Source organism: Callorhinus ursinus, unplaced genomic scaffold, assembly GCF_003265705.2.
Source record: "Callorhinus ursinus isolate GAN/ISIS: 27379988/994484 unplaced genomic scaffold, GSC_fseal_2.0 scaffold25, whole genome shotgun sequence".
Taxonomy (NCBI): Eukaryota; Metazoa; Chordata; class Mammalia; order Carnivora; family Otariidae; genus Callorhinus; species Callorhinus ursinus.
The window spans coordinates 18255238-18279727 of NW_027397087.1; the positions used below are offsets into that span (position 1 = coordinate 18255238).

At 45.7% G+C, this 24490-nt stretch overlaps 1 protein-coding gene across 3 annotated transcripts in view; it reads right to left on the reverse strand.

The window, feature by feature from the left end:
- MYO5C (myosin VC) overlaps window positions 1-24490 on the reverse strand; it is a 90005-nt gene that overhangs the window by 27261 nt on the left and 38254 nt on the right. For all 3 annotated transcript variants that reach the window (XM_073877018.1, XM_073877017.1, XM_025883776.2), the window contains exons 11-28: window positions 24031-24112; window positions 22510-22650; window positions 20744-20869; window positions 18423-18506; window positions 16479-16613; window positions 15950-16047; window positions 14493-14579; window positions 13915-14026; window positions 12949-13160; window positions 10522-10687; window positions 10037-10183; window positions 8422-8586; window positions 7077-7170; window positions 5378-5441; window positions 2718-2898; window positions 743-836; window positions 365-428; window positions 199-279 (exon numbers count right to left, since the gene is read on the reverse strand). In XM_073877018.1, coding sequence (XP_073733119.1) covers window positions 199-279; window positions 365-428; window positions 743-836; window positions 2718-2898; window positions 5378-5441; window positions 7077-7170; window positions 8422-8586; window positions 10037-10183; window positions 10522-10687; window positions 12949-13160; window positions 13915-14026; window positions 14493-14579; window positions 15950-16047; window positions 16479-16613; window positions 18423-18506; window positions 20744-20869; window positions 22510-22650; window positions 24031-24112 — 2133 coding nt within the window. The remainder of the gene's footprint in view (window positions 1-198; window positions 280-364; window positions 429-742; window positions 837-2717; window positions 2899-5377; window positions 5442-7076; window positions 7171-8421; window positions 8587-10036; window positions 10184-10521; window positions 10688-12948; window positions 13161-13914; window positions 14027-14492; window positions 14580-15949; window positions 16048-16478; window positions 16614-18422; window positions 18507-20743; window positions 20870-22509; window positions 22651-24030; window positions 24113-24490) is intronic.

Genomic DNA, 24490 nt, shown 5'->3' on the forward strand with positions numbered 1-24490 from the left:
GACTCAGAAGTTTATCCTATAAAAAGATTGTTTTTCATTATTAAGCTCATTACTTAATTCTTGAAATATTTCCAGCAATTATTAGATCAACCCACTATAAGGAATTTCCTTTGTGTCAAATCTGTGGAAGATAAACTTTTGACTTTCCAATATTTATTATCTCTGAAAATCAAAAAGAACTCTGGGGAAATTTCTCACTGTGTTGCTTTCTTTAGTCCTTCATAAGCAAACCAAAGTTCTCCATCCTCATTTAAATGTTCCAAATCTTCCAACGAGAGCCTGGAAAATAAGGGGAGTAAGAAAATCCATCATCTCACTCATGTGTTATATGTTTCTAAAGGTTTGGTAACGCGAAAATGATTACCTGCTTCTAACATCTTCAATGTCATAGCTTTCAAGAAGTTGTTTGGTGATCTCAGACATCTTTTCTGAGGGGAAAATGCAGAGCTGGTATAAATGACATTTCTGCATGATTTCTCTTCTCGCATTCCCTTTTTTGGTCCCACCTTTCTAGATTTCACAGAGTGTCCAGCTAACCATACCATCAGCTAACTTACCAGCTATTCAACCAATCAGCTAACCAACCTACCAGCTATGAAGTCAACCAGCTGTTCAACCTGCCACATGTCCAACCAACCAGCAAACTAACCGGGCTCATACCAAAGGATACATTTCCTTAGCAGTGACGCCCGTGATAAACTCGGTCTGCCCCCATGGGCTCAGTGACTCGTATTTTTCTTACCTCTCATTTCCCGTTTCTGTGACTGCACGTGTTTCTCCACGTCTATCTTCTGTGTCTGAAGAAGCTCTATCTCCTTTTCAAACTCAGAGATTGTCTGTATCACAGCAATGACCGTACCGGGTGAAGAAAAAGTAGCTATTACAGCTTATGCCAGACAAAGAGAATACTATTACAGTATTGTGAATCTACCCAAGACTTCCTCACCCAGTTAGGATCTTGTTAAATCATCACTGCCCACACAGTGTGGCCCTGAAGCATGTTTAACTGCTCAAAATATTGTTAACTTATTCTCATAGTTGGTTGTAACAATAGAATTAGTTTCCTCACTACATAAAGGGAAAATAGCTCCTTACTACAGAGGAAGGGGGCTCAAAAGAAGTAAAATCTAAGGGGCTAAATTCTCTTTCACTGTATGATGAACTCTTGGATGCAGGGATGTGAGCAAGCCACCACTATCATAACTGTGGGTTTGAGCTCCTGCCAGGTGTAAATGTGCCACAGCAGCTGAGCCAGGGGTACCCAGGAGGCTGGGAGTTGGCTGTGGGGGTGCAACCAGGGTGCACTGAGAGGGAGCACAGGTTGAGGGGAAGAGGCGGTATGCTGCCTTTATTACCTCGAGAGGGCAGCCTAAGTAAGGATCACGGGTGTGAGGTTTTATAGCTCTGGGAGATATGCAGCAGGAAATAACCTCTCCATGATCTTTTCTCAGTCTAAGTGTTTAAGGGCTACAGCTCCAGTTTCTTCAGTGGGTGTAGAGGGAGATCCAACTGACATTTACCGATCACATTACATACGCGACCTCATCCTTATAATAGGCCACACAGAGAGGGAGTAGTAATTTATAGATGAGAACACTGGGGCTACAGAAGGGGAGGTGGCATGCTCGGGGCCACACAGGAAGGCTGATGGGGCCCCAGGACTGTCCAATCCAAAAGCCCTGCTCTTGGCAATGTTTCAGCAAATGTTCCAAGTCACAGATGTATTTACTTACAGACTGTTTGTTTATTTTCTGTGAAAATCAGATGAATCTTAATATACCACATCAGAGGGTTTGGACCAAGTTTTAGTTACCAAAGAGGGAGCGAGTGACAAATAGTGGGGCCTCACTCCAAGAGCAGTGATATGATGTCCCAAGATGCAGACCAGTCAGAGGACATGACTCCCATGGATTGACGTGAGCCTCGTGTGACTCTGAAGAGTGAAGCAGTCAGAGCAATACATGGTCCTCCCTGATCCCACAGTCCAAACTCCTCCTTTTCAACAATAGGAAACCGGGGCCCAGAGAATGTGGACAGCTCTCCTGTGAAGTCAAGAGGTGACCCAGAGGGGATTCCTAAAGTTCTTCTAGGCCATGCGTGGCTATTCCACGACCGTTACAGAGAACATTTGCATAATCTTAACAATATTCTACTAACATGCATTTCATTAGTGGAAGCTTAAAAGCTTTCCAAACTTACACTGAAATGTTTTGCACTGAAGAACATAGGGACACTCGGGTTTGTGTTTTCTGGTAGGGAAGGAATTCAGTTAAGCCTCGGTTGTCCAAGCATGGATCATTGCTTTTGTGGATTTTCTGATAACTATTTAAAATAAAAGATTCTGATAATAAGGTAATGTAATTTTAACACAGGTATTTATAGAACTATAACAACATGATGGAATGTATAAGAAGGATTCAGATCAATTTGTCATTTAATTTGAAAATATTCTCTAGGTCAGCATATTTGAATAAATTTATATAATTTTGAAAGAGTTAGAAAGCTGACTTTTAAAAAATGAAAACCAGTTATTGGTGAGTCAAAGGCAACTTGGGGGTTCATCCTTAGAAAAACTGGAGAAATCAGGGTCCTTCTGACTTTGGCCCTTATGCAGATGCTCTCAGCTATCTGACCCCGTGGGAGTGTGAGACTGCCCCTCCATGCCGCTCAGATAACGTAGCCCAAGAGCTCATCTGCAAGCGAGAAGCGCCTTCTACCTTTGCCTGCTTTCTCAGCTGGGCCACCTCCCCCTTTAAGCTGTCAGAGCTGAGGCGTTCTTCCTCTAGTTGGTGCCGCAGGCGCATTTTCTCATCCCTGAGAGCTTGAAGGTCTTCTTTCAAAGAGCAGATCTGCTTCTCATAGTCTTGTGTTTTCAGTTCAAAACTTTTTTCAAGAAGTCTAGACGCAAAAGAAAAGAAAGAATTAATTCAAGATTTCTCTAAAGTCTTTACCATGAATTAGAACAATACATCATTTTGAAAATAATAAGAAGAGACTCGGAAAGGAGACGGGTTAATTAGGATCCACTGTGACAGTTCCAACAGACAACGGCCTTATTTTTAGCTGCCAGTTTCCTGTCCCCTTAGGTTAGGGAAACTTCTTATACCTTCTGATCTGAGAAATGTGGCTCTGCTATGGTCACACAGAGGAAACACAGGGTAGGAAGGCTGAACTCAAAGACTCGGCGGTGGGGGCCATACTCCATTCCTGAAGCCACCCTAGTTCCGTGGGCTTCCCTGTGGTCTCTTGGAGGGGCCCCTTCCCTCCGAAAAGACCTTGGCACATTCTGCCAAGTCTTGGCCCTGCCAAGTTCCACGGATCCTAGAAGGGTTTGGCTAGGTCCTAAATAAGTTAATACAGCCATTTAACATGTCAGAGGGGCCAGCCCTTCAAACATTCTACAATAAACTGCAGCAAATCCAGGTGCCCCAAAGTCCATGGAAACCCAATTCCTTGTGAGACAGTTGCTCAATTAAATATGGGATGACTGACCAAGAAAATAACATGAGAGAAATACGACCTAGACCAGCCCACCCCGGAGGGACCAGTCAGAACAGAAGCAGTCCCAGGGGCTCCAGGACTTTATTAAATCATCGCTCTACTTGCTAGGCTCTCATCTCAGTTCATTTTATGACTGGCTTCCGTAGCACAAAGGGGGAAGGCCCAGGAAGAGAGTCACACTCCCAGTAGGTTTGTGTTTCATTTCCTTTTATAGATGTTAACAAACTTCTTTAACTTTGTTTTCAGGTGTTTCAAAAAACCACAGTGCTCCGAAGAGGGCAGTAAAACACCTTCAAAGAAGCAAACTGCAGCCAGCAGTCTATGCTGAAAGAATCGCAGACTTGTACCTATGCTGGTCAGGAGTCACCCACAGGCTGTGGGCATCTGGACACTCCTCAAGGGTTGTGACAGGGGCTAAAACGTCCCCAGTCAGCTGACCAGGGACCAGACCAAGCTACAGGTGAGTGCTGATGAGGACTGCAAAGAACTTAAAGGGTCCTGGCCTCAGCCTGCCTCTCCAAACCCCTTCTTGAAGTAATTGCTCCCAAGTGGCCCTAGTACACAGTGAGAGGCCAAGAACTGAGACCCTCTCCTAGAGTTGAGAGTTCATTGAAAAATAAAATTTTCTTTTTATTTTTTTTTTAATTTTAAAAAGATTTTATTTATTTTCTGATAGAGAGAGACACAGCGAGAGAGGGAACATAAGCTGGGGGTGGGTGGGAGAGGGAGAAGCAGGCTTCCTGCCGAGCAGGGAGCCCGATGCGGGACTCGATCCCAGGACCCTGGGATCATGACCTGAGACAAAGGCAGATGCTGAAAGACTGAGTCACCCAGGCACCCCGAAAAATAAAATTTTCAAGGTGAAGAACCCAATCTCCCTATTTTAAAACTCACATGGGGCACCTGGGTGGCTCAGTCGTTAAGCATCTGCCTTTGACTCAGGTCATGATCTCAGGGTCCTGGGATTGAGCCCCACATCGGGCTCCCTGCTTAGTGGGGCGCCTTCTCCCTCTCCCTCTACTACTACCCCTGCTTGTGTTCTCTCACTCTCGCTCTCAAATAAATAAATAAAATGGTTTTAAAAAATAATAAAAATAAAACTCACATAGGATCGTGAAACACGTATCTGTAACTCTTGGAGCTCTTCGGTGACATGCCTGCCACTAACGTTTTGGCATCCTGTTCCTTACTAAGACTCAGGCTCTTCTGCCAATGAGGTGGGGAAGTTGTATATCCTACCACCCCAGCTCTGAGCCTTCCAGCCCCCAACAGAAACATGCCAAGAATATTTTGTCTCTCCCCAACACCCTGCCACGCATCCCTCCTTTGAGATCTAAAACCTTTGAGTTGACTCTATAAGAGAAGGGAGTGTAGACTGCAGTCTTTACGGATTAGCAAAGCATTTGGTACTGAGACAGGAAAGGTGGGGCTGGTAGAGTACAAGATCATGGGGACCTGTCTTAACTATTGTGAGGTGGGTTCCATCCCTTATTGCCCCCTAGAGTCAAGTTAACAGACACAACAGACATGGGAGGGAGACAGGCTTATTTCCTAGGCAATAGTTTTACTTCTTGGACCTGAGGGAAGCTGAAAGGGAGGGCAGTGTCTGAACTTCTGTCTTAGCAATGAAGGGAAAGTGAGAAATTCCTGGGGGCCTACTGCCCAGAGCTGCAGGACCTGTGCCAGGCCTGAAAGGTACACCCTGGGGGACTCGGCTCTCACATACCTGCGTCTCTTGCTTCCTACAAATATATTCACCCCCGCCCCCGCCCCGCTTTCCTGTATCTGTGACCTGCCATCTGCAAGCTGAGAAGCAAAATATAAAACAGGAGAGAGAGAAGGAAGCCATAGCTTTAAGGCAAACTAGATTTCGTACATTCTCTGTTCTTCTTCTTTTTGCACATCATCAAAGAGCTGCTTGGTGAGGTTGTCCATTTTTTCTGTGAAGAGAGAATGCTCTTTGAAATATGTCTGCAAATCAATGCCTCGATGGTTTCATGTCACATGTAAAAAAGCGTAGCTCTGAGAACAATCATGAGTAAGACTTAAGATGGGAGGGTAACTGTCACTTTTATAATTTAGAAATTAGAAATACAGACAAGAAGGGGAAATAATAATTCTCACAAATTGGTCATGCTAGAAATGTGTGAATAGTTTCATTGATAGTACTTTTTTTTTGGTCTGAGTATTATTTGTTTAAAAAGGCATATTGGCTTTGAGATAATATATATTACTATTAAAAAGTACACAAAGACCCTATGGGAAGAAAAACCGTCAGTTTATGATGGGGTTTGAAAGTTTTCAGGCACTTTTTAGGAGGAAATATAAAATTATGGACCCAAATATGTCAGTGCTGTCAAATATGTAATTGTAAGGACACACTTACAGGAATTTAAATGTTCTTGTGGGAAAAAACCCACTTAAAATTAGAAGAAAGAGCAAGTACACCAGGGAGCAGTATATTGTCATAAAAAAGGTAGAGGTGGGCAAGCCCTGCCTTAATTCAGGTCTGAGGTTTACTCTGACCTCGTGAGCTCATCGGCGCCCACACCATCGGTCCTCAGAGACTGGGTGGAGGATGCGCCTTATCTGTAGCAGGAGGTCACTCCCGTGCTTGCCATCCTCTGAACAGCCTTTTCTGCTCTGCCGGCCAGCACTCGGGATGTTTATTTCCTCCTACTGACATGTCTTTCTCCCACACTCTGACCCGAACCCCCAGGGCTCCTCTGCTCCTCTGGATGCTGGGGTATCCACTCCCTGCTGGGCCTCTGGTGTGTGCTAGATCCCCAGGCCTGAACTCCCATGCCCTTGCTGCCCCATCAGAGCTTGTAGGAAAGAGCCCTGGACAGGACAGATGATCAGGTGTGGACATTTAAACCATCTGGTCAGGAACCGTCAGGTTCCCGTTCCTATTGGGACTGAGCAAGTGCTTGCAATTAGCACCTGCATCGGACAGAGCTAGGCTAAAGGTGGCTGCTCACACCCCTGAATGAAAGTGGTACCACTGGATACAAGGGTCTGCATCTGACAGCCTGGGGGTGCTATGGCTCAAGGGCTCAGCAGGGCCTGCACTCAGAGCCAGGGCAGGAGGAGAGGAGGGGGTACCACTTACACCAAGTCATTTGGACAGATCTGAAATTTGACTACAGATCCTTGGCCAGCAGCAACATTACTCCAGCATTACCCTGCCTGTGCATCAGGATCACCACAAAGTTTTTTAAAAACACAGATGTCTGAACCACCCTGGCTGTACCATACACAGACACCATCTCCTGATGCAAGAGTTCCAGGCCAATGGCCCAAACATCTGTATTTAGCAAACGGCCCAGGCAATTCTGAGACAGGGATTGCTGTGCTGTCTAACAAAAGATGGAAATAAAACGGAAGAGTCTGCAGGGTAATGTTACCACAAGTTAAATACAGTTGTTCCCTGCCAGGCAAGAAACGTTCTCATCTCACTGGGAATACATCACAGATTCTTGTTTCTGCCTAAAACTCAGTTCACACTAGTTATTTCTCAAATGCCTGGACAGGTGAGCACATGAAAGCACGCCTTGGGCCACCTTGGGCTCTACCTTTCAGCTCTTCAGTCTTCTCTTGGAGCTGTAGTTCTATTTGCTCTTTTTGTATTTCCAGTTCTGAATTATGCTTCTGAAGCTTTGCCAATTTCTAGTGAGAGGAAGAAAAAAAGCTTTTTAAAAACCTCACTTGAAGTTTTGTCAGTACAGCCTTTCTTGGTGAAAGGCTGCATTTTTATCCATCCATCCATCCATCCATCCATCCATCCATCCTTGCATCTATGCATCCACGCATCTATCTGTCTCAGCTCCTTTCCATGGCTAACAGCCAGCGCCAGCCCACTGCAAGATGCTGCATTCCACCTCATGCACAAGGGCTCCATGTGACTTCAAGCAGACACTAGTTCTCAACCTGGCCCGGCAATGGCCGAAGTCAAGGAGAAACAACTAAATCCAAGGTCTCCTCATAGCCAGGGAAATGCCTCTGTCCTTTTCTGGAAGCTTCTCAATAGCCAAGGTATTTATATATTTAATATGATATAAATAATTTATGATATAAAGTGGATCCATCCGGAAGGATGTGATCAGGACAGAAGCTCTATTATTTTAGCTTCTCCTAGTAAAGTATCTGCTGAGCTGGCAGCTAGGGCCACTTGGTGCTGACAGTTGGTGACCGGCAGTACCTGCAACGCGGAGGGTGCCCTGAGGCTCCAGGCTGCCACAAACCTGGGCACTCCAGGACTTTGGAAAGTACAGGAGAATAGAGGGTAATAAATACTACCTCTTCAGAAAACTGCAGCTCACACTTGTGCAGGGCTCTGTGGTAGGCACTTGGCTAAATGATTTCATCTGACAATTTTATTCTCACAATGACCCTGTCAGTCCCTTTTTGTTATTCCCATTTCACATCAGAGAAGGTAAGGGACTTGCCAAGGTCGCCCAACCAGACGGCAGCAAAGATGAGATTTGAGCCAGGGGCATCTGATCTCTGCCTACTGCTCATTTTACTACAACATGGAGACGAAAACCTGCCCCAAGCTTTGCACTGCTGTTCTGGGGAAGATGCTTCAGGGCACACACCAGAAGGACAAGTGACCGGGGACCAAGATCATCCTGGAAGAGAGGAAAGCATCCAGCCAGGGCTCCTTCTCTTTAAAAGGGCTTTCATCAGTTCATGATGGTTGAAAAAAGAGGAAACCTTATGCTGTATGTCTTGAAGCATGAGTCTCCTCCTCCTCCCCCAGATTCTAGGTCTCTGACCTCCCCTCCCCTGAAAGGTAGGCTTCCTTTTTTGATAGAAGCCAACAGCAAAAATTGATGTGTTCTGCAGAAATCTGCTTTGTGGGAAAATGCTGTGCCATGACCTCTTGCCTGGATTTCCATAATCACAACCAGCACAGACCTCTTCCATGGCAGCCTTGTATTTCTTCCCCTTCTCCTCATAATTGTGCCTGTGGGCAGCTGCTCTGTCCAGCTCGGATTCCAGTTTCTGAATCTTCTCCATGTCACTGGCCTGAAGAGCCGCCAGGCTGGTCAGCTTCTCCACCAGCCCATGGTTCTCTTTGTTCTAGAAGAAAAAAACAGCAGATGTTTAGGGGTTTATCCAAAATAAAGAAGCTGTTCCATTTGCCTCTCACAACCTTTGACATGGCATCTAAATCTATCAGAGCTTTATCTACAATGATCCCACTTATCATTACGATGGCATGTATGAGCATCTTCATCCCAGTGCAAATAGCAAGGCAGATCTGGTCAAACTTCCTGAGCTGATGGCACTTTTAGTGTGGGACCAGCCCAATCTTGGAGCTCTAAGACAACCCTAGTGCTATGGGATACACTGTGTCCCCTGCTGCCCCCCAAATTCACATGTTACAGTCCTAATGCTCAACACTTCAGAAAATGACTATATTTAGAGATAGGGTCTTTAAAGACAAAATTAAGGTAAAATGAGGTGATATTGGCAGGTCCTAATCCAGTATGACTGGTGTCCTTATAAGAAGAGATTAGGACAGACACTGAGGGAAGATGGTGTGAAGAAATGGGGAGGAGACTGCCATCGGCAAGTCAAGAAGAGACAACTCAGCAGAAACCAGCTCTGCCAACACCTTGATCTTGGCCTTCTAGCCTCCAGAAGTGTGACAAAAGAAATGGCTGTTGTGTAGGCCACGTAGGCTGTGGCCGTTTGTTACAGCAGCCCTAACAAAGGAATATACCTCGCATGGAGCCCTGGCAGTGTCAGGACTCCAAGGGCCCCGCTCCCAGCTGTCATGGCAGCTCTTTGGTGCTGATCTGCACAAGCCACATAACATGAGGTCTGCCGCACAAGAGCACAATGAGGAGAAGATGCATCAAAACCTCAAGGGATTTTTTGCACATTCATCCCTTCACTAAGGACTCCTATGGCATCGTTCATGGCTAAGTTTCAAGTTTACCCTAGGAGAAGCTCGGTGTTATTTGGGACAGGCCCAGGAGTGAGTTTTATAGATCTGGATACTGCATATGTCACAGCCCTTCCCCACTGGCTAAGAGCATGTGAATTTTGTTTCCTACCAGTGGAAATGGTATGAGGAGTCTCCCCAAAATAGGCAGGGCTGCAGTTAGACCATATAGACTTCTGGGCAAATTAGAAAGGAGCAACTCCTCTGAGCCAACACAGTCCTGAGGGAGCCTGGCTTGGCATGTTGACATCTTTGTGCTGGTGAGAAAAAGGCACCCCTGCCTCAAGGCAGCCCAGCTTTGTACCAAGACACAGAGCTTGGCAAAAGCAAAGCCAGCCTGGATTTCAGCCCCACTTGCACTCTTGGGCAGCTGTCCTTGTGCAGTGTACAACCTACACAACTGCACGGAGCAGCCTTTTACAGTGTACTTCTGTTTTCTAGATCAGGTGGTCCACATAAATTATTGGAACCTCCTAACACATGGGCATAAATCTTAACAGCGTTAGCTAAGGAATTGGCCCAAGACAAAATAAATCGGTTAGGAAAAGTACATATGAAAGATACATTATGAACACCTACCTGATCTTCTAGCTTTTTCTGCAAACGCTGGACCCTGTAAGTAAGCTGAATGCTGAGCACGAATCGCCGGATACTCTGGAATCTGCGTCTGGCCAGCCACGCCCGTGCATATTTCTGAAGGATCACAGCCTTGTGTTCCTCCAGCATCTTTAAAACAAGATTTTATGAAATGCAGATTGGCTCTCTACTGTTTCTCTCATCAACTCCTCCAACGTTGAGAGATGCAACTATCAAAATATTCTCGCAGTGTAAAATACAAATTTCTTGTAATCAACCTAGAGAGTCCTATTACGCCTAGATCTTTGAAACGATGACCAAACTGACCTGTAGTGGACATGTATGAACAGACACTCAGATACCAGGACTCCCTGCTCTCTATGAAGGTCTTCATGCGGGAAAAAAAAAACATCTCACTATGACTGGTGAAAAATAACCTGAGCCCTGGGGAACCCGTGTCCTAAGAAAGCACGGGGTCTCGGCCATACCTTTCGATACCTCCTCCTTGCCAGGAGCCCTCGGGTGTAGGCCTGGATGGTGATAGTGGCCACGCGAATCAGCTGGTACAAATTACGGACGAGATGCCCACGACAGTACTTCTGAATGATGATGGCTGCCCATGCTTCTTTCAAGGCTATTGCCGTAACAGCTTTCCTTGGTTAGAAAGAATGCAGAGTGAACCTGTTATCCACAGAGCACTGACTTCTATGGGACAGTGACGAGATGGCACAGCATTGTTTTTTTTTTTCCCCCACTGAGGAATAGTCAAATGTTTTGCAAATCTACCCATTAAACTCTAGAACTCATTGACTCTAACGCCCGCTGGAAGTCAGGCTCATCACCTCTCCTTTCACCCTGATCTGAATGTGGACCTGCTCCAGGCCAGGGGAATGACATGGCAACTTGCACACTCTTCATATTCAGGTCGATCAATCCACCGTCACTCACATATGTGAAAACAACTGGGCTCTGGCATTTCACCTGCTCATTCAGCCTCGTGGGAAACCATGCTAGAAGCTCTAGATCAGGGATTGGCAAACTACAGCCTGGGGACCAATTCTGCAGCCTTCCGCCTGTTATTGTCCAGTGTTATGGGAATGCGGCCACACCTATTATCTGTGTATTATCCGTGGCTAATAACAGCAAAGTTGAAAAGTTGTGAGAATCTGCATGGCCCCCAAAGCCCAAACAATTGGCTCTTACAGAAAAAGCTTGTCAACTCCTGTCTAAAGGACTGGAAGCAAAGACAAGGTTCTTTTTTTTTTTCTTTAAATTTTTTAATTATTATGTTAATCACCATATATTACATCATTAGTTTTTGATGTAGTGTTCCAAAAGACAAGGTTCTTACCTTCAGAGTTTACAACCCCATGTAGCAGACAGATTTATAAATGGCCAGGTGGGATAAAAGGAAAACTAAAGTAACTACCAATAGATCTGTAAGAGAGATTCTGCCTGTGAGCCAGGCCTTGATGGAAAAATAGGATTTCTGGAGAAAGTGAAGGTTGGAAAAGGCATTTCAGGCTAAGGACCAGTGAACACACGGGCACCTAAGCAATGCCTGAAATATTCAGAAAAAGAATTTGTCTGGAACTGTCAGAATATAAGATACATGAAACAAATTAGTCAGTGAGGTTAGAAAAACAGAGACCATTTGTTATTTACAAAATACAGTTACTGAATATCCACGATGGTGTATGAAAGCAGGGTCCCGGATCTCCCAGAGCTTCCATTCTTGTGAATGCATCTAGGCCATGGGGGGCCTTGAAAGCCTTGTCATGACTGAGTGTAGGAAATAGGGGTCACTGGAGGCATTAAGGGCAAGAGGAGGGCAGTGGCTCCCACAGGCCCTGCTTCAGGAAGACAGGCAGCAGGGGGAGGCTGTGCTGTGGGACCAGGAGGCAAGCGGTGGTGGAGGCCTCATGCCGGACAGGGGCATGGGAGTGGAATGAAGGGACAGACATGAGAGGTAAGCCGGGATAAAACTGTCAGGCCACGGTGATTCCCAAACAAAAAGGGGGCCTGAGTTGGGGAAGAAAATAACCCTGGCTTTTCCTGCCCTGGAGATGGTTGCTATCACCTGACCCAGGGGCACGGGAGGGCAGGCCCGGCTGTGTATATGTGTCAGACAGTCATCTGGGGTATATTTGCCAAACTGGCAAAGCCCAGTTTGGAGCACACAGAGATGAAGGCTGTGGTGTGCCCGTCACGTCTAGAAGCCCAGATGCTGCTGGAGGTCAGGCCTCCAGCTCAGGAAGAGGTCGGGTTCTGTGACACAGCCTGACCCTTAAACAGCTGCCTTCTCAATTCTCCTCACAGCACGCCAAGGACAGAGGCAGCGTGGACGCACACTAGCACACCCTGCTGTCCGGAAGGACGCCATCTCACTGGCCAGCCCAGCCCGGCCTCTGGGGAGCACTCAGTGAGGCGTAAGATTGGCGGAATTGCCCTCCACTCAGCCATCCCCTCGGTGGGCGCTCTGTGTTTGCTGGCAGAGCCTTGCCATGGACCCCTCGGGTACGGTCGGCCCCCCACTATCTGCAAGTAGGCTGGTCAGTGGCTACTCACGGCATTTACGCAGGGGCTGCCCCAGGACCCTGATTGCCTTTGGCATTTTCACTTCCCACGGGAAAAGGGCCCAGTCCCTCCTCTACCTGGTCTCACTTCAAAACCCTGATCAGAGCTTCGGGGTCCTAGGGGTCACCTCTGCCATGGGAACGGTAGGCAGGGTCAGCACTACCTGCCCTGAGGACATGACCTTCTCATCTCCAGGCTCACAGCCAGCTGCAGGAGGGCACCCACACACATCTGCACCCCCCAGGAGAAAGGCCGTTCCTCCTTCACAGGCCCCTCCCCACAAGGCGAGCAGTCACCTGAGCCACACCACACCCCCCGCTTCCTTGGCTCCAGGGTACCTCACAGTTTGCTGACCCCGGAAGTACTGCTGGATTGTCAGGGCAGCTTGTCTTTCTCGGAGGAACTTTTTTCTCTGGAGCCAGCCACGGATGTGCTTTTGTATCACAACACAACTCTGCCTGAGCTTATCCAGTCGGAGTTTCTCTAAATAGGCCACTTGTCCTGCTCTGAAGAAAATTTTGGTTTTACCAAACTGGTACTGATTAGAATCCTGGAAGAGAAAAATGATAGAATCAGAAATAAAATCTTTCAGAGTTTCTATAATATTTGGAAAAGATGTTTAGAGATTCAAAGATGCCAAAACATTGTTATTTTGACACATATGTTCCTTGACATAAAGCAGAAAAATTCTGATCATGACCTCGAAATTTATTTTTTTGAGATGTCTGTTTAAAGCCACTGGGGGAAGAAATGGACTTGAGGTTCAGGGGTCCGTCGGTAGTGTAATAAGGGTGTGTGCATGCTTGGTGATTCTCAGTTGGGCCATCGGGAAGCTTCAGCTTCCTGTGTGTGGTTTCTACAGGAGAGCAGAGCCTGGAGAGGTCTGGTTTGTCTTCACCACCCCCTTTCCTGGCCATGGTACCTCTGTCCCTACTTCCTTCCCATCACAACTCACTGCTGCAGCAATGACCCAAATCCACACGGAGTGGCCTGTCTGGGACCCTCCTGGGGTAGAGAGAGCTCAGTTGACCATGTGATATAAGCCAGGCCCATCAAAGCTCCTTAGATTGTGGGAGGACAACATAGGGTAGGAGGACTCTGAAGGGAGGCCAGGGTTCGAGTCTGAGTCCCTAATGGTGACTCCTGCCCTCAAGAGATGATGCTCCCGTGAGCGTGTCTGCTCTGACCCAGCACACAAATGCTCGGGGCATATTTTCTTCTTTGGCATTCATGACAATACAGTCCTGAGACAGGTGGGTAGGGACGGGGAGAGCTGGTCATTCCAGGAGCTGAGCAAGACTGACCTGGATGAGCCTATGTAAAACCACTTTGCACACCTCCTTTTTATCGCTGAAGGAAAGCTCCTGTTTGGTCATGAGCACACCGTAGCGACTGTAGAATTCGATGTATGTCCACCTGCAAAGTCAAAAGGGATCTAAGGAGGCATAGCAGAAGGAGGCATGGCATGTCCGGTGATCCCACTGCTGATGGGGTGGCGGTGGGGGGGTGGAGTCAGTTCTGGGATGATGGCACTGACCTTTGACCTCACGCTGAGCACACCTGCATGCCCCCCCATACCGTATTTCTGCTAACACTCGGCCCCAACAATTGTGCTCTGCTCGCCCTTCGGCTCCCTCTCCCAGGAGCAGTGGGGAGGCAGCGGGCGGTTTCACTAGCCGTGGGAATGGGTGATGGGGTGGTGGCGGCCCGTCCCACACATCGCCTGTCAGTGGCCCTCCTCTGGTCTCCTCAAAGCACAGTGGGAAAAATCTTGGGGGCATCTTATGCAAGTATCTGACAAAAAGCCTGGAAGCTACTCCCTTGGTTCTCAGCAGACCTGAAGTTGGGCATTTTTCCCCCAAAACAAGGAGTGACAACGAACCTGGAAGGGTAGCTCTGCGCACTAATGCGAATTGTCTCTAAAACGCCGCAGGCTCGCAGCTGCTGAACAATCCTTTTGGAGTCAAACCTGAAAGAAGACATGCGTTAGGAGATGGGTTTAGCCGTCGTGACCGACAAACATGCCCAAGAGCAGCGCGGCAGAGCCGCCTGGACGGTGCGCCCTGGGGAGCAGGGTCTGCCTCTGCGATCCCACACCGATCCCCACGCCAGGCACCCAGCAGCTACTCCACGGATCCCTGTCGGAGGGGAAATGAAAACAGCAGCTCCGCAAGACTTCTGGAAGCTGACTGAGGTCGCGGAGAAAGGGGCGACGAATTCTGATGGTGGAAACAGGGAGAAGGCTTCCTAAGGAAAGGGCCTTAGGTTCAGTTTTGCATGACAACCGGAGTAGAGGAAACGTTCCCTCCCACCTCGTCCAGGTGCCCATGTGATGCTAGAATTCCCCTCACGGGTCACCCTCCGGCTGAGGTCTGAGCATCTGCAGGCCCACGGACACACTCGCCACCTCCACGGCTGGTCACGCCTCTCGGACACCTCTCAGCTCTAGTCAGCTCAAAGACACTCTGCAACGTCCGCTCCTGAGCCTGGGGGGTCCCCGGGGCACCAGAGAGCAACTCTCACGTCTCACGCTGTGTTTGAGGGCGAAACCTCTGTTCCTCTACCACCTTTCTTTCAAAAAACAAATTTTCATTTTTACTGAGGTATAAATGACAGGCAGCATCACAGGAGCTTGAGGTGTACAACATAGGGACTCCGTATTTGTATATATTGTGAAATGGTCACAGTAAGTCTAGATCACACCCATCTCCATACAGAGTTACAGCAGTTTCTTTCTGTGATGAGGACTTTTAAGATCTACTCTCTTTTTTTTTTTCAAAGATTTTATTTATCTGAGAGAGAGTTTGAGAGAGAGAGAGAGAGCGTGTGAGCACAAGCAGGGAGAGCGGCAGGCAGAGGGAGAGGGAGAAGCAGGCTCCCCGCGGAGCAGGGAGCCCGATGTGGGGCTCGATCCCAGGACCCTGGGATCATGACCTGAGCCGAAGGCAGACGCTTAATGACTGAGCCACCCAGATGCCCTAAGATCTACTCTCTTGGCAACTTTCAAACACACAATATAGTATTATTAACTGTAGTCACCATGCTGTACACAAATTCTTCTTATAATCAAGGAAACGCTCTGGCTTTCTCAGTTGCATAAACTTTAGTTGTAGACTATTCTTTCAAAGCTAGCCCCTTAGCTTCATCCTGGAGGTAAGGTGGTTTAGCCTCCTTAGAGGAGTTGTGCTGGCTAACAGTATATGGAAAGGACAGAGTTGTTCTGAATCATTAAAAAAACCCAGAGACAGTAAAGTTCAAGAGAATTATAAGCAAATTCTCTAACATCGTGACAGACATGACCTCCTCAGTGTTTTCCCTCTGCCGCATAGGAACACTTACTCGAAGGGTAATTTTTCATCATTGGGCTTGATGCACCGGACATAGTGGGGTGTGGTCGCATTGAGGGTTTCCATGAGCAAGTGCAGAGAACTGCGGAACTAGGAAACAAGGTCAGAGAGTAAAGGTCACACTGAAATTTGATGCTTAAATCAAGGCCAAAAAAAAAAAAAAAAAAGGCCTAACCTTAAAGTTAACTTCACGCATAAACATCTACTATGAAAGCTTTCAAACCATGACTGTGATTATTAGCATGTCCTATGTTCTGGACGGAATGCTACTCTATCCAATTCTCCCAAATAGCAGGGAACTTAATAAATCATGTTATTGTGTGAACACGTGGTTGGCTCAGGTGTGTGCAGCCTTGGAGGCTGAGGTATGATGATGATGAACTGTGGCTTTTCTTTGCACTTACATGTATACTAGATGTGAAGCAGCTCAGTGCCCGTGCCCAGGCCTGGAATGTGGGCCCTACCACTGCCTGGCTCCCTGTGGGGCCTGACCCCCTCGCCCTCAGATACTTTCTGGGTACCTTGTTCCCCACTGTGGTCCGGAATTGCTTGTTGTTTGGCTTGATGACTGGCTTTGCAGATTTAACGGTGATCGCTGAACTGAAAGGGGAAGGAGGAACCGGATTTTCTTGAAAAAAGTTGGCACAGAGTTGAAACTGGAAGGAACAGAGAGGATTTCAATGTCCAAAGGTGTTCACTCTCAGCCGTCACCTGATACAAACCACATAAATGGTCACAACAAGCCCATGTAAAGTGAGGTTAGCAGTCTTGACCGATCTCTACAGCCAAATCTGAATCCCACAAGAGGACTGTCCTCCCTTGAGATGATGCATGGCTTCTTTCCAGGAATATGAGCAGAGAGGAAATCCGTGTGAATGTCTATGTGGGTATGTAGGTCTGTATGCTGTTTCTACACCTGGAATCTCCTCCCTCCTACCTCACATTTTCATCCCTGCACATCCAAACTCTAACCATTATTCAAGGTTCTGTTAAAATATTTTCTAGCTCTATCCCCTTCACTTGCTTAGATTAAGGTTAAAAAAGAAAGGTAAAAAAAATTTGTGCCCTAACTCAAATTAATTCCAATTTCTTCTAAATAAGATCATCTTCTTCTAAGATACTTATTACTTTCCACCATGCTTCAATTACTTCTTCAAGTGTCTTTTCTTCTTAGAGTGAAACTCATTTTTTTTCTTTTAAATTAGACATTGACAATCTCCTTTGGAGGAGAATCCCTGCCTGACGAATCCTTATATGCCCCTGCTGTGAAACCAGTGGGTCTGAACTCCCCACACCTCTGAGAGCCTTTGTGCCGAGCACAGAGACCCATCTGTGCTTTCACGTGATCTGCATGCATCTTCTAGAATGGACCCCGGGGTACACTTGGGGGCAAGTAAGCAATTGGTAAATTAAATCAACTAATTTTTACACAAGATGCAGGCCATTTCCACACTGAATTCTCTAACATGAATCAGTTTTAATAACTGAAGTTGTCATGCCTGTGACTAATTTATGATGGTTAAGGGAAGGGCTCATGCTCATTTGGGAAATTGTCAAAATACCTGAATATCAACAAAGGATTGGGGATCTTTTAAAAGAAGAAAAATAGGGCGGGAGGATGGGTTAGCCTGGTGATGGGTATTAAAGAGGGCACGTTCTGCGTGGAGCACTGGGTGTTATGCAGAAACAATGAATCATGGAACACTACATCCAAAACTAATGATGTAATGTATGGTGATTAACATAACAATAAACAATTTTAAAAATAAATATGATCTAACCAAATACTCACAAATGAAGGCTTGTGTATGGAATATTCTTATTCTCAAATGTTAATACGGAAATATTCGAAGAGGAAAAGAAAAATCCAGAAGTCATTCCTTTGGTGACACTACTCCTCATACGGAACTGTGGATTCGAGCAGCTTGCACATTGGAGCCAGCACCCCTTTCCCCAGGTCACCCTCTCTCTGTCTTGCCCTGGTTTCCTTTGGACACTTAGCACTACCTGCTATTGCTACTTATGTGGTTAGGGTATGTCTCTCCCTTTAGAATGTGAGCTCCACAAGGTCAGGAACCCTGACTGCCTAGGCCACTGCTGTATCTGGAATCTGGGACCAGTGCTTGGCACATGGTAGGTGCTAAATAAATCTTTGTGAGTGAATGAGTCAAATGTAAACTGTGGTCCTTTAACTGGTTATATATTAGCTATCCTTCTTCTCTGGCATCTGCACATTTGATTTCTGATTTTGTATCTAGTGGATATTTATTTGGATGCTTTCAGAAGCTTGATACATATTTTAGTCCCAATTCCAAAACAGTTATTTTTTCTATGTTTGAGCTACAGTTTGCCGCTGCCAGACAGTACACACACCCACATATTTCTTATTCTTTCCTGATACACATCTAGTCCATGTCAAGTTACATAACAAATAACATTAATTACCCTCTTAGGACCTTACAAACCTTGCCCGCTCTCATGATTTCAACCAGCATGTCATAGACAGTATCTCTGTTCTTCTCAAGGAAACCTTCACATTTATATTCTACCTATGCAGAGAAAGGATTTAATTATTTCCAAAGAAACAAAAGCAGACAGCATATAAGTACCACAGAATTTGTCTCTTTTTCTTTTTTAACAATGATTAATGAAGGGGCTAAAAAGGCAATCTTCTAAAAAGAGATTCAGTTTCTGTTTATCACAGCAAGCCATTTAAATAAAACTTTGGAAGCTGGGAATATGTCATTTGATGGAAAGAACCAGGCTCTCCTACTGCCTAGATTTCTCACTAGTCACTGATCACGCTGTAGTCACCTGTCGGTTCCCTCTAGCTACAGGTGACCAGTCATTCCCTGCAATGTGTGCAGTTAATACACACAGAGGTCTAAAGAAGAACTGGCTTGAGGTTCACTCTGCCTTTGAAGCCATCAGGAAGAGGAAGAAAGCTGTGTTGTCCTTTGGGTTCAAACAGAAATATTTTCCTAAAGCAGCATTAACATGGTAGAAAGGAAAGAAAAACTTAACCATTTGACCACAAAGTTTTCAAGGGCCACCGAAACCCTCAAAGTCAGGTTAGAGTGGGTACATGTCTGCACTGCTTCAGTTTGGCTTAGAGAAACTCCATGTGGCCCTTTCTGATCCAAAGGGCCTCTTTAATCCCTCAAACCCCAGGGTGGTTGCTTAAACATTCAAACCCCAATAGTTTATGCCTCTGGGTTACATAGTTTATTATGTGATATATATTTTTCACAAATTAGAAAATATGTTTAAAATAAAATTTAATAACTGTGCAGAAACAGGCTTTGGGGAATGCTGGAATCTGGGGGCAGAGAGCGTGTTCACGGGCCCCTGAGCAAGTACTCTGGTTTGTCCCCCTAAATGAGGAAGCATCCTTGCTGGGCAGAGTTTGGGTTAAGAGCCAGGAACACCGACTATGTGCAAACACTCCCTTGTGAATGAAGACCTTGGGTTGCTACATAAATTCTTCCAGGCTGGTAGTGTGAGCCACTGGCTTAAACGGACAAAGGTATAACAATGTAATAAGACCATCTGTGGGGACAGTGTCACAGCCTCTGTCGGGAGCTCTGGGGACCTTGGGAAGATGCGCTGGCTTGCTGCATCTAAGCACAGCCATCTCATTTCCCAAAATGATTGTATTTCCCTGGCTAACTAAACTGAGAACCTAAGCTAACCTTACAACGTGTGTGGTTTCTTCCCAGCAACTTGCAATCCACCCAGAATGCTGCTTTTAAGAGGGACTTCTTGGAAGGGCCAGGGGTGAGAGGATTAAATGTGCAGGAACCAAGTGCGATGAAGAGGGTCTCGAAGTAAATCCCATATATCTGATACCTTTTTGCCCCCGCCTTTCCCCCATGGGATCCCAGCTGTGGAATTGCAAAAGACAAGCACTAGAAAATATAACCTGGGATATTATCCTTCATTTCACACGCATCTCTTCAGGAATCAAAAATGCTAGCAGGTTTTTACAGTGCTCCTCTAGCCCACAAAGTCATTACGACTTTCCGGCTCGTTATCCCTTGCCCTGCCCTCCCAGTCACAATGAGCACACTCTGACCCCCAGCACTAGCACTGGTCCCATGATCCCCAGGCATTGGCCAGGCCCTAGGAGTAACACCCAACTGGCAAATGCTCTGAGGGCAAGAGTTTCCTTCGGGAAGGAAAACAAGATGAGAACTTATGTTTATGGCAAGTGGTTATGGTGATTTTTCTTTTTTTATCCTATTTTCTAAGCATTCTGTAATGTAATTTTTAAGTAACTTTTCCTTTTTATTAAAGTAATATGTTTCATAAAAAATAGATCTATAAAGAAGAAAATAAAGATCGTCTAGAAAATGCAACATCCTGAGCCAGCCTATGTTACCACTGTAATAAATATATTACAACTTAATAAAAAAGAAAAACCTCAAAAAAAGATACAGCTTTCATTATAGAAAACAATTATACTGTCTTGATTATAACAATTTCATAGAGGCAATAAACTGATAAGAGATTAATGAATTCCCAGGAAATCCAAAATCAGAAATCAGATCCACTAGCCACATGTTTATCTTTAAAGCACTATAGCTGAAACTCGTATTTTGCGACAAGAAACAAATTAAAAATTGTTAAACACAATTTTGTGATGAAGGAGACAAGCACATGTCTCCTTCATCACAGCAATGCACCGAGTGTGACTTGAATCCGGCCAGCCCCCGGCCTGCCGGCTGCATCTAGGAAACCCCTCCGGCTCCAATGCAGACAGCATCACCTGAGACTCTCATTGTACCTTGTCAGCAAAGTGCTGGATGATGAAGGATATATTTGACATTCTCGGTTTTTCAAACGAAGAGTTCTTGTTGACAAAATTATTATACAGCTTTTGAAGCCAGTTTTCATCAGTTCCATGTGGTAACTGCAAGGGAAAAGCAAACCAAATAGTAAGTAAGAAAACTAGAGCTGAGAGATGAATAGGGGCACAGAAAAGTACTAATTCTGACAAACCAAGGTGAGCGGACGTCTCAGAATGAGCTCCTTACATCTGTGGCTCCTTTTTATAAAGCAGCTCTAGGCACACATCTGTCCTTGATCCTAACAACCTTTACAGTGCCATTTATATGGACCAATAATGCACTTTTAGAAAAACAAAATGTTATAAACGAGAAGTAAAGGGACATAGCATATAACTCAAGAATGAAGAAATTTATTTTTGCAGAACTGGCAGTATTCCTATTATTTCTTCCCAAAGAAGTCTAAAGGTTCAGGAAAAAAATAGCCTAGATTTCATTACATAAATGTGACTTTTATTCTCGGTTGAATGGGAAACACTGGCACCTAAATGTAATCCTCCCCACTTCATCCCCACCTCAGAAAAATAGCTTCTCTTTTCATTTTACAGCCTATTTAATAACCACTTCCTCAAACAAAACTAGTTGCAAAATTTGTTCTTGATACTGGTGATATAGAAGCGATCAGTGAGATTCTGCCCAAACTCATCGAATTTAGTCTCCTATTGTGTCCAAACGACTCCTGCATGCTTCTTTGTGACACTGGTTGTGTAGCAAACGTCTATGTAGAGTAGGTACAAATATTTCCTAGAGGCTGCCTTGGCCTGGGCACCCTGCCCTCTCTAGATCATTCCAGAATGCTTAGCCCTGCTGCCAGCCCTTTAATCTTGTATTACTGGAGGGGCTGAAACCCAGGTGGTACCAGAGAGGAGAATCTGTGAGAAAAAGCGTGGAACTGAGAATTCCAGGGAGAAAAGGCCAGTTAGTCTTCAACACTATATATATTTTTTGGAAACAAATCTCTGGAAACTAAATCTATGCTTAAACATCATAATACGATCTTTATTCTTTAATTAATTATTTTATTTTAAGCCACTAAGTTTTGGAATGATTTTCTTAATTTTTTTTAAATTTAAATTTTAGTTAGTAAACATACAGTGCAATATTGGTTTCTGGAGTAGAATTCAGTGATTCATCACTTACATACAACACCCCACAATATAATCTTTAAACCAAAAAACGAGTACTGTCCTGGGGATTATTTGTCCCTGTGGCCCCATGAGGGACACTGCTAAGTTGGCTCACTGTAAAGGTGCTCTTCCTAGAGGGAAATAATAACAGGAGAACTAGAGACCTCTTCTCTTGAATTGTATGATGTTGACTTTTCAGCTATACCCCCCCAATGGATGACTCACAAGAATGAGGAAATAAAAGAAAACTCAATTCTTGTCATTAACAAGTGGTGTGAGGTCACCTGCTATTTTCACATCCATTCTAAATACACCTAGGGACAGCCTCAAAGGGCTCCTCCTTCCTGGACATGACCTGAGAGGTTGTGCATGGTACCCAATGGTGGGCTACGCATGATGAGGGTAGGAGGCTCAGCTGGCCCTCTGGCGTTCCTGCTATGGACTGCCGTCCCAGCATCAACACCCAACCAACTGGGTAACACTTCAGGAATTTACATGTACACCAAAAAAAAATCCAGTTTGTAATACTCTTATCTGTTACTACACAGAAGTTGAACAAAAAAAAAATTTTAAGTTACCAAGCATTCTTCATCCAGTAACTCCAAAATACCCATTTTTGCTTCAATCAGGTCAATAACTGGTTGGTTATCATAAAAATCTATCAGAGTCCAAGGAATATCTTCCTTCATATATTCTTCTTGTTCAAGTTTAAAGACATGCTGAAAGTCCAGAAGTTAGTAGAGAAAATAAAACAGAAGATTAAAGTGTGCTTCCAAAGTCCAGGACGTAAGCACTTGACAAACGCAGATACCTGACTGGTTTGCAATGTTTAGGGAAGACCCTGAGGTGCAGGCAACCGTCCTTACCCATGATGGATGCTGCCGAGCTCCTAATGTGATCCTCCCACCTGGTCTGAGTGGGCTCCCACGTCCTGTTGCCTCCAACACCGAGCGTACTCAGGGGGGTCCTGCAACCCCTCCCTGCTCACAGCACCGCCGCTAGCCAAGACAGATGCAGCCTCTCTGGCTGGCGGGGAGCCAGCCTGCCTGAGAATGCTAGCCGTGGGGCCCGTGTGAGAAGCCAACAACAGGGAGAGCTCCGTTCACTACTTGTTCAGGCCATAAGGGTATCAGGGAGGCTTCTCTGAGGACTGGCTCAGGCTCGTCCCGGCTGCAGGTGGGGGGAGGGGAGGGGCAGCGAGGAGAAAGCCTCCCACGGAAGAATCCCCATGCCGGCACGGAAGCCCAATAGGAGGTTGAGAAACATGGCTCTCATAGAGGCCAGAGAGAGCACAGTATTGATGGGTGCTGCAGGGGAATGCAAGGGATGGCAGGGTGACTTCAGGTGAGTGACGCAGCATATCTACCGGGAATAAACTTTACTTGTAGTTATTAAATGCTGAACTTCCAAGGAATCTTTGAGAATGCTAACAAAACATACATTTGCAATGGGATGAAATTTAATGTTATACATGGATTAATTCCAAAGTGAGGAAAAAGAAAGAAAAGAAACATTTACTGAGTGTGATTCAGTGTTAGGTCTACTCCTCACAACAATATTAGGAAGGCAGTGACCCATTTTTTCCCAAAGAGGAAACTGAGACTCTGAACCTAAGGTCCCAGAGGAAGAAGGTGGGAGAGCAGAGAGTCAAACCCAGTTCACTTTGAGCAAAAGTCCATGCTCTGCATGATGTCACACTATTTTTTCTTCAGGACTTGTTTGGGAGAAGCTGAATTTCAAAAGACAAGCAAGAATTTGCCAGGTGAAGAAGAAGGGATGGGAAAGGACAGGAGCTGGTGGGTTACGGCACAGAGGCTTGCAAGGCCGTGGGGCCTTCAGGAAACTCAATCATTTGGTTTCATTCGGCTGCATAGAGGGTCTGTGACCAAGCAGGGCAGGTGATGGACTGTAGCCGAACAGCGGGCCAGGGGACTAGAATAGGATGAAATAGGCTGGGAAGGTGTGATTTCAAGATAAGGCCACAAAGTGGTGCCGTGAGCCAGCGTGGGGCCCCGCACTACGCCAGGATTTGAGGAGAGGCCTGTTGGCGCACACACTGGACTGAGAACTACCTTCCAGAAGGCAGAAATGTCACCTACCAGGTTAAACTGCTGTTGCAGCTTCTCATTAGCGTAATTGATGCAAAACTGTTCAAAGCTGTTCACATCAAAGGTTTCAAAACTGAAATATGGTTTAAACAAGTTAAAACACACTTGTTTATAGATAAGCAATTTTTCAAACTTCACAGTTTAAAAGTTTGCTGTTTTCAGCAAGTTTTAAATATGCCCCCAAACCTTCTGGTTTTGATATCCCAGCAGTTGATAAGTCATCTTTTTCCAGGCTGCCTGGGGAAGGAATCTGGTGTGTACAAAACACCTACCCGGAGGTAGGCTGGTCTGGTTAAGCTGAGTATCATTTGCTTCACACAACAGCACCCAGACTTGATTAGCCTCTTTGTCGGTGAGGAAATAAGGCTCTGAGAGGTTAAGAAGTGTGCCTGAGGTCACACAGCTAGTGTCAGACTCAGCTGTGGGCCTGCCTGACTAGGACACCTATGCT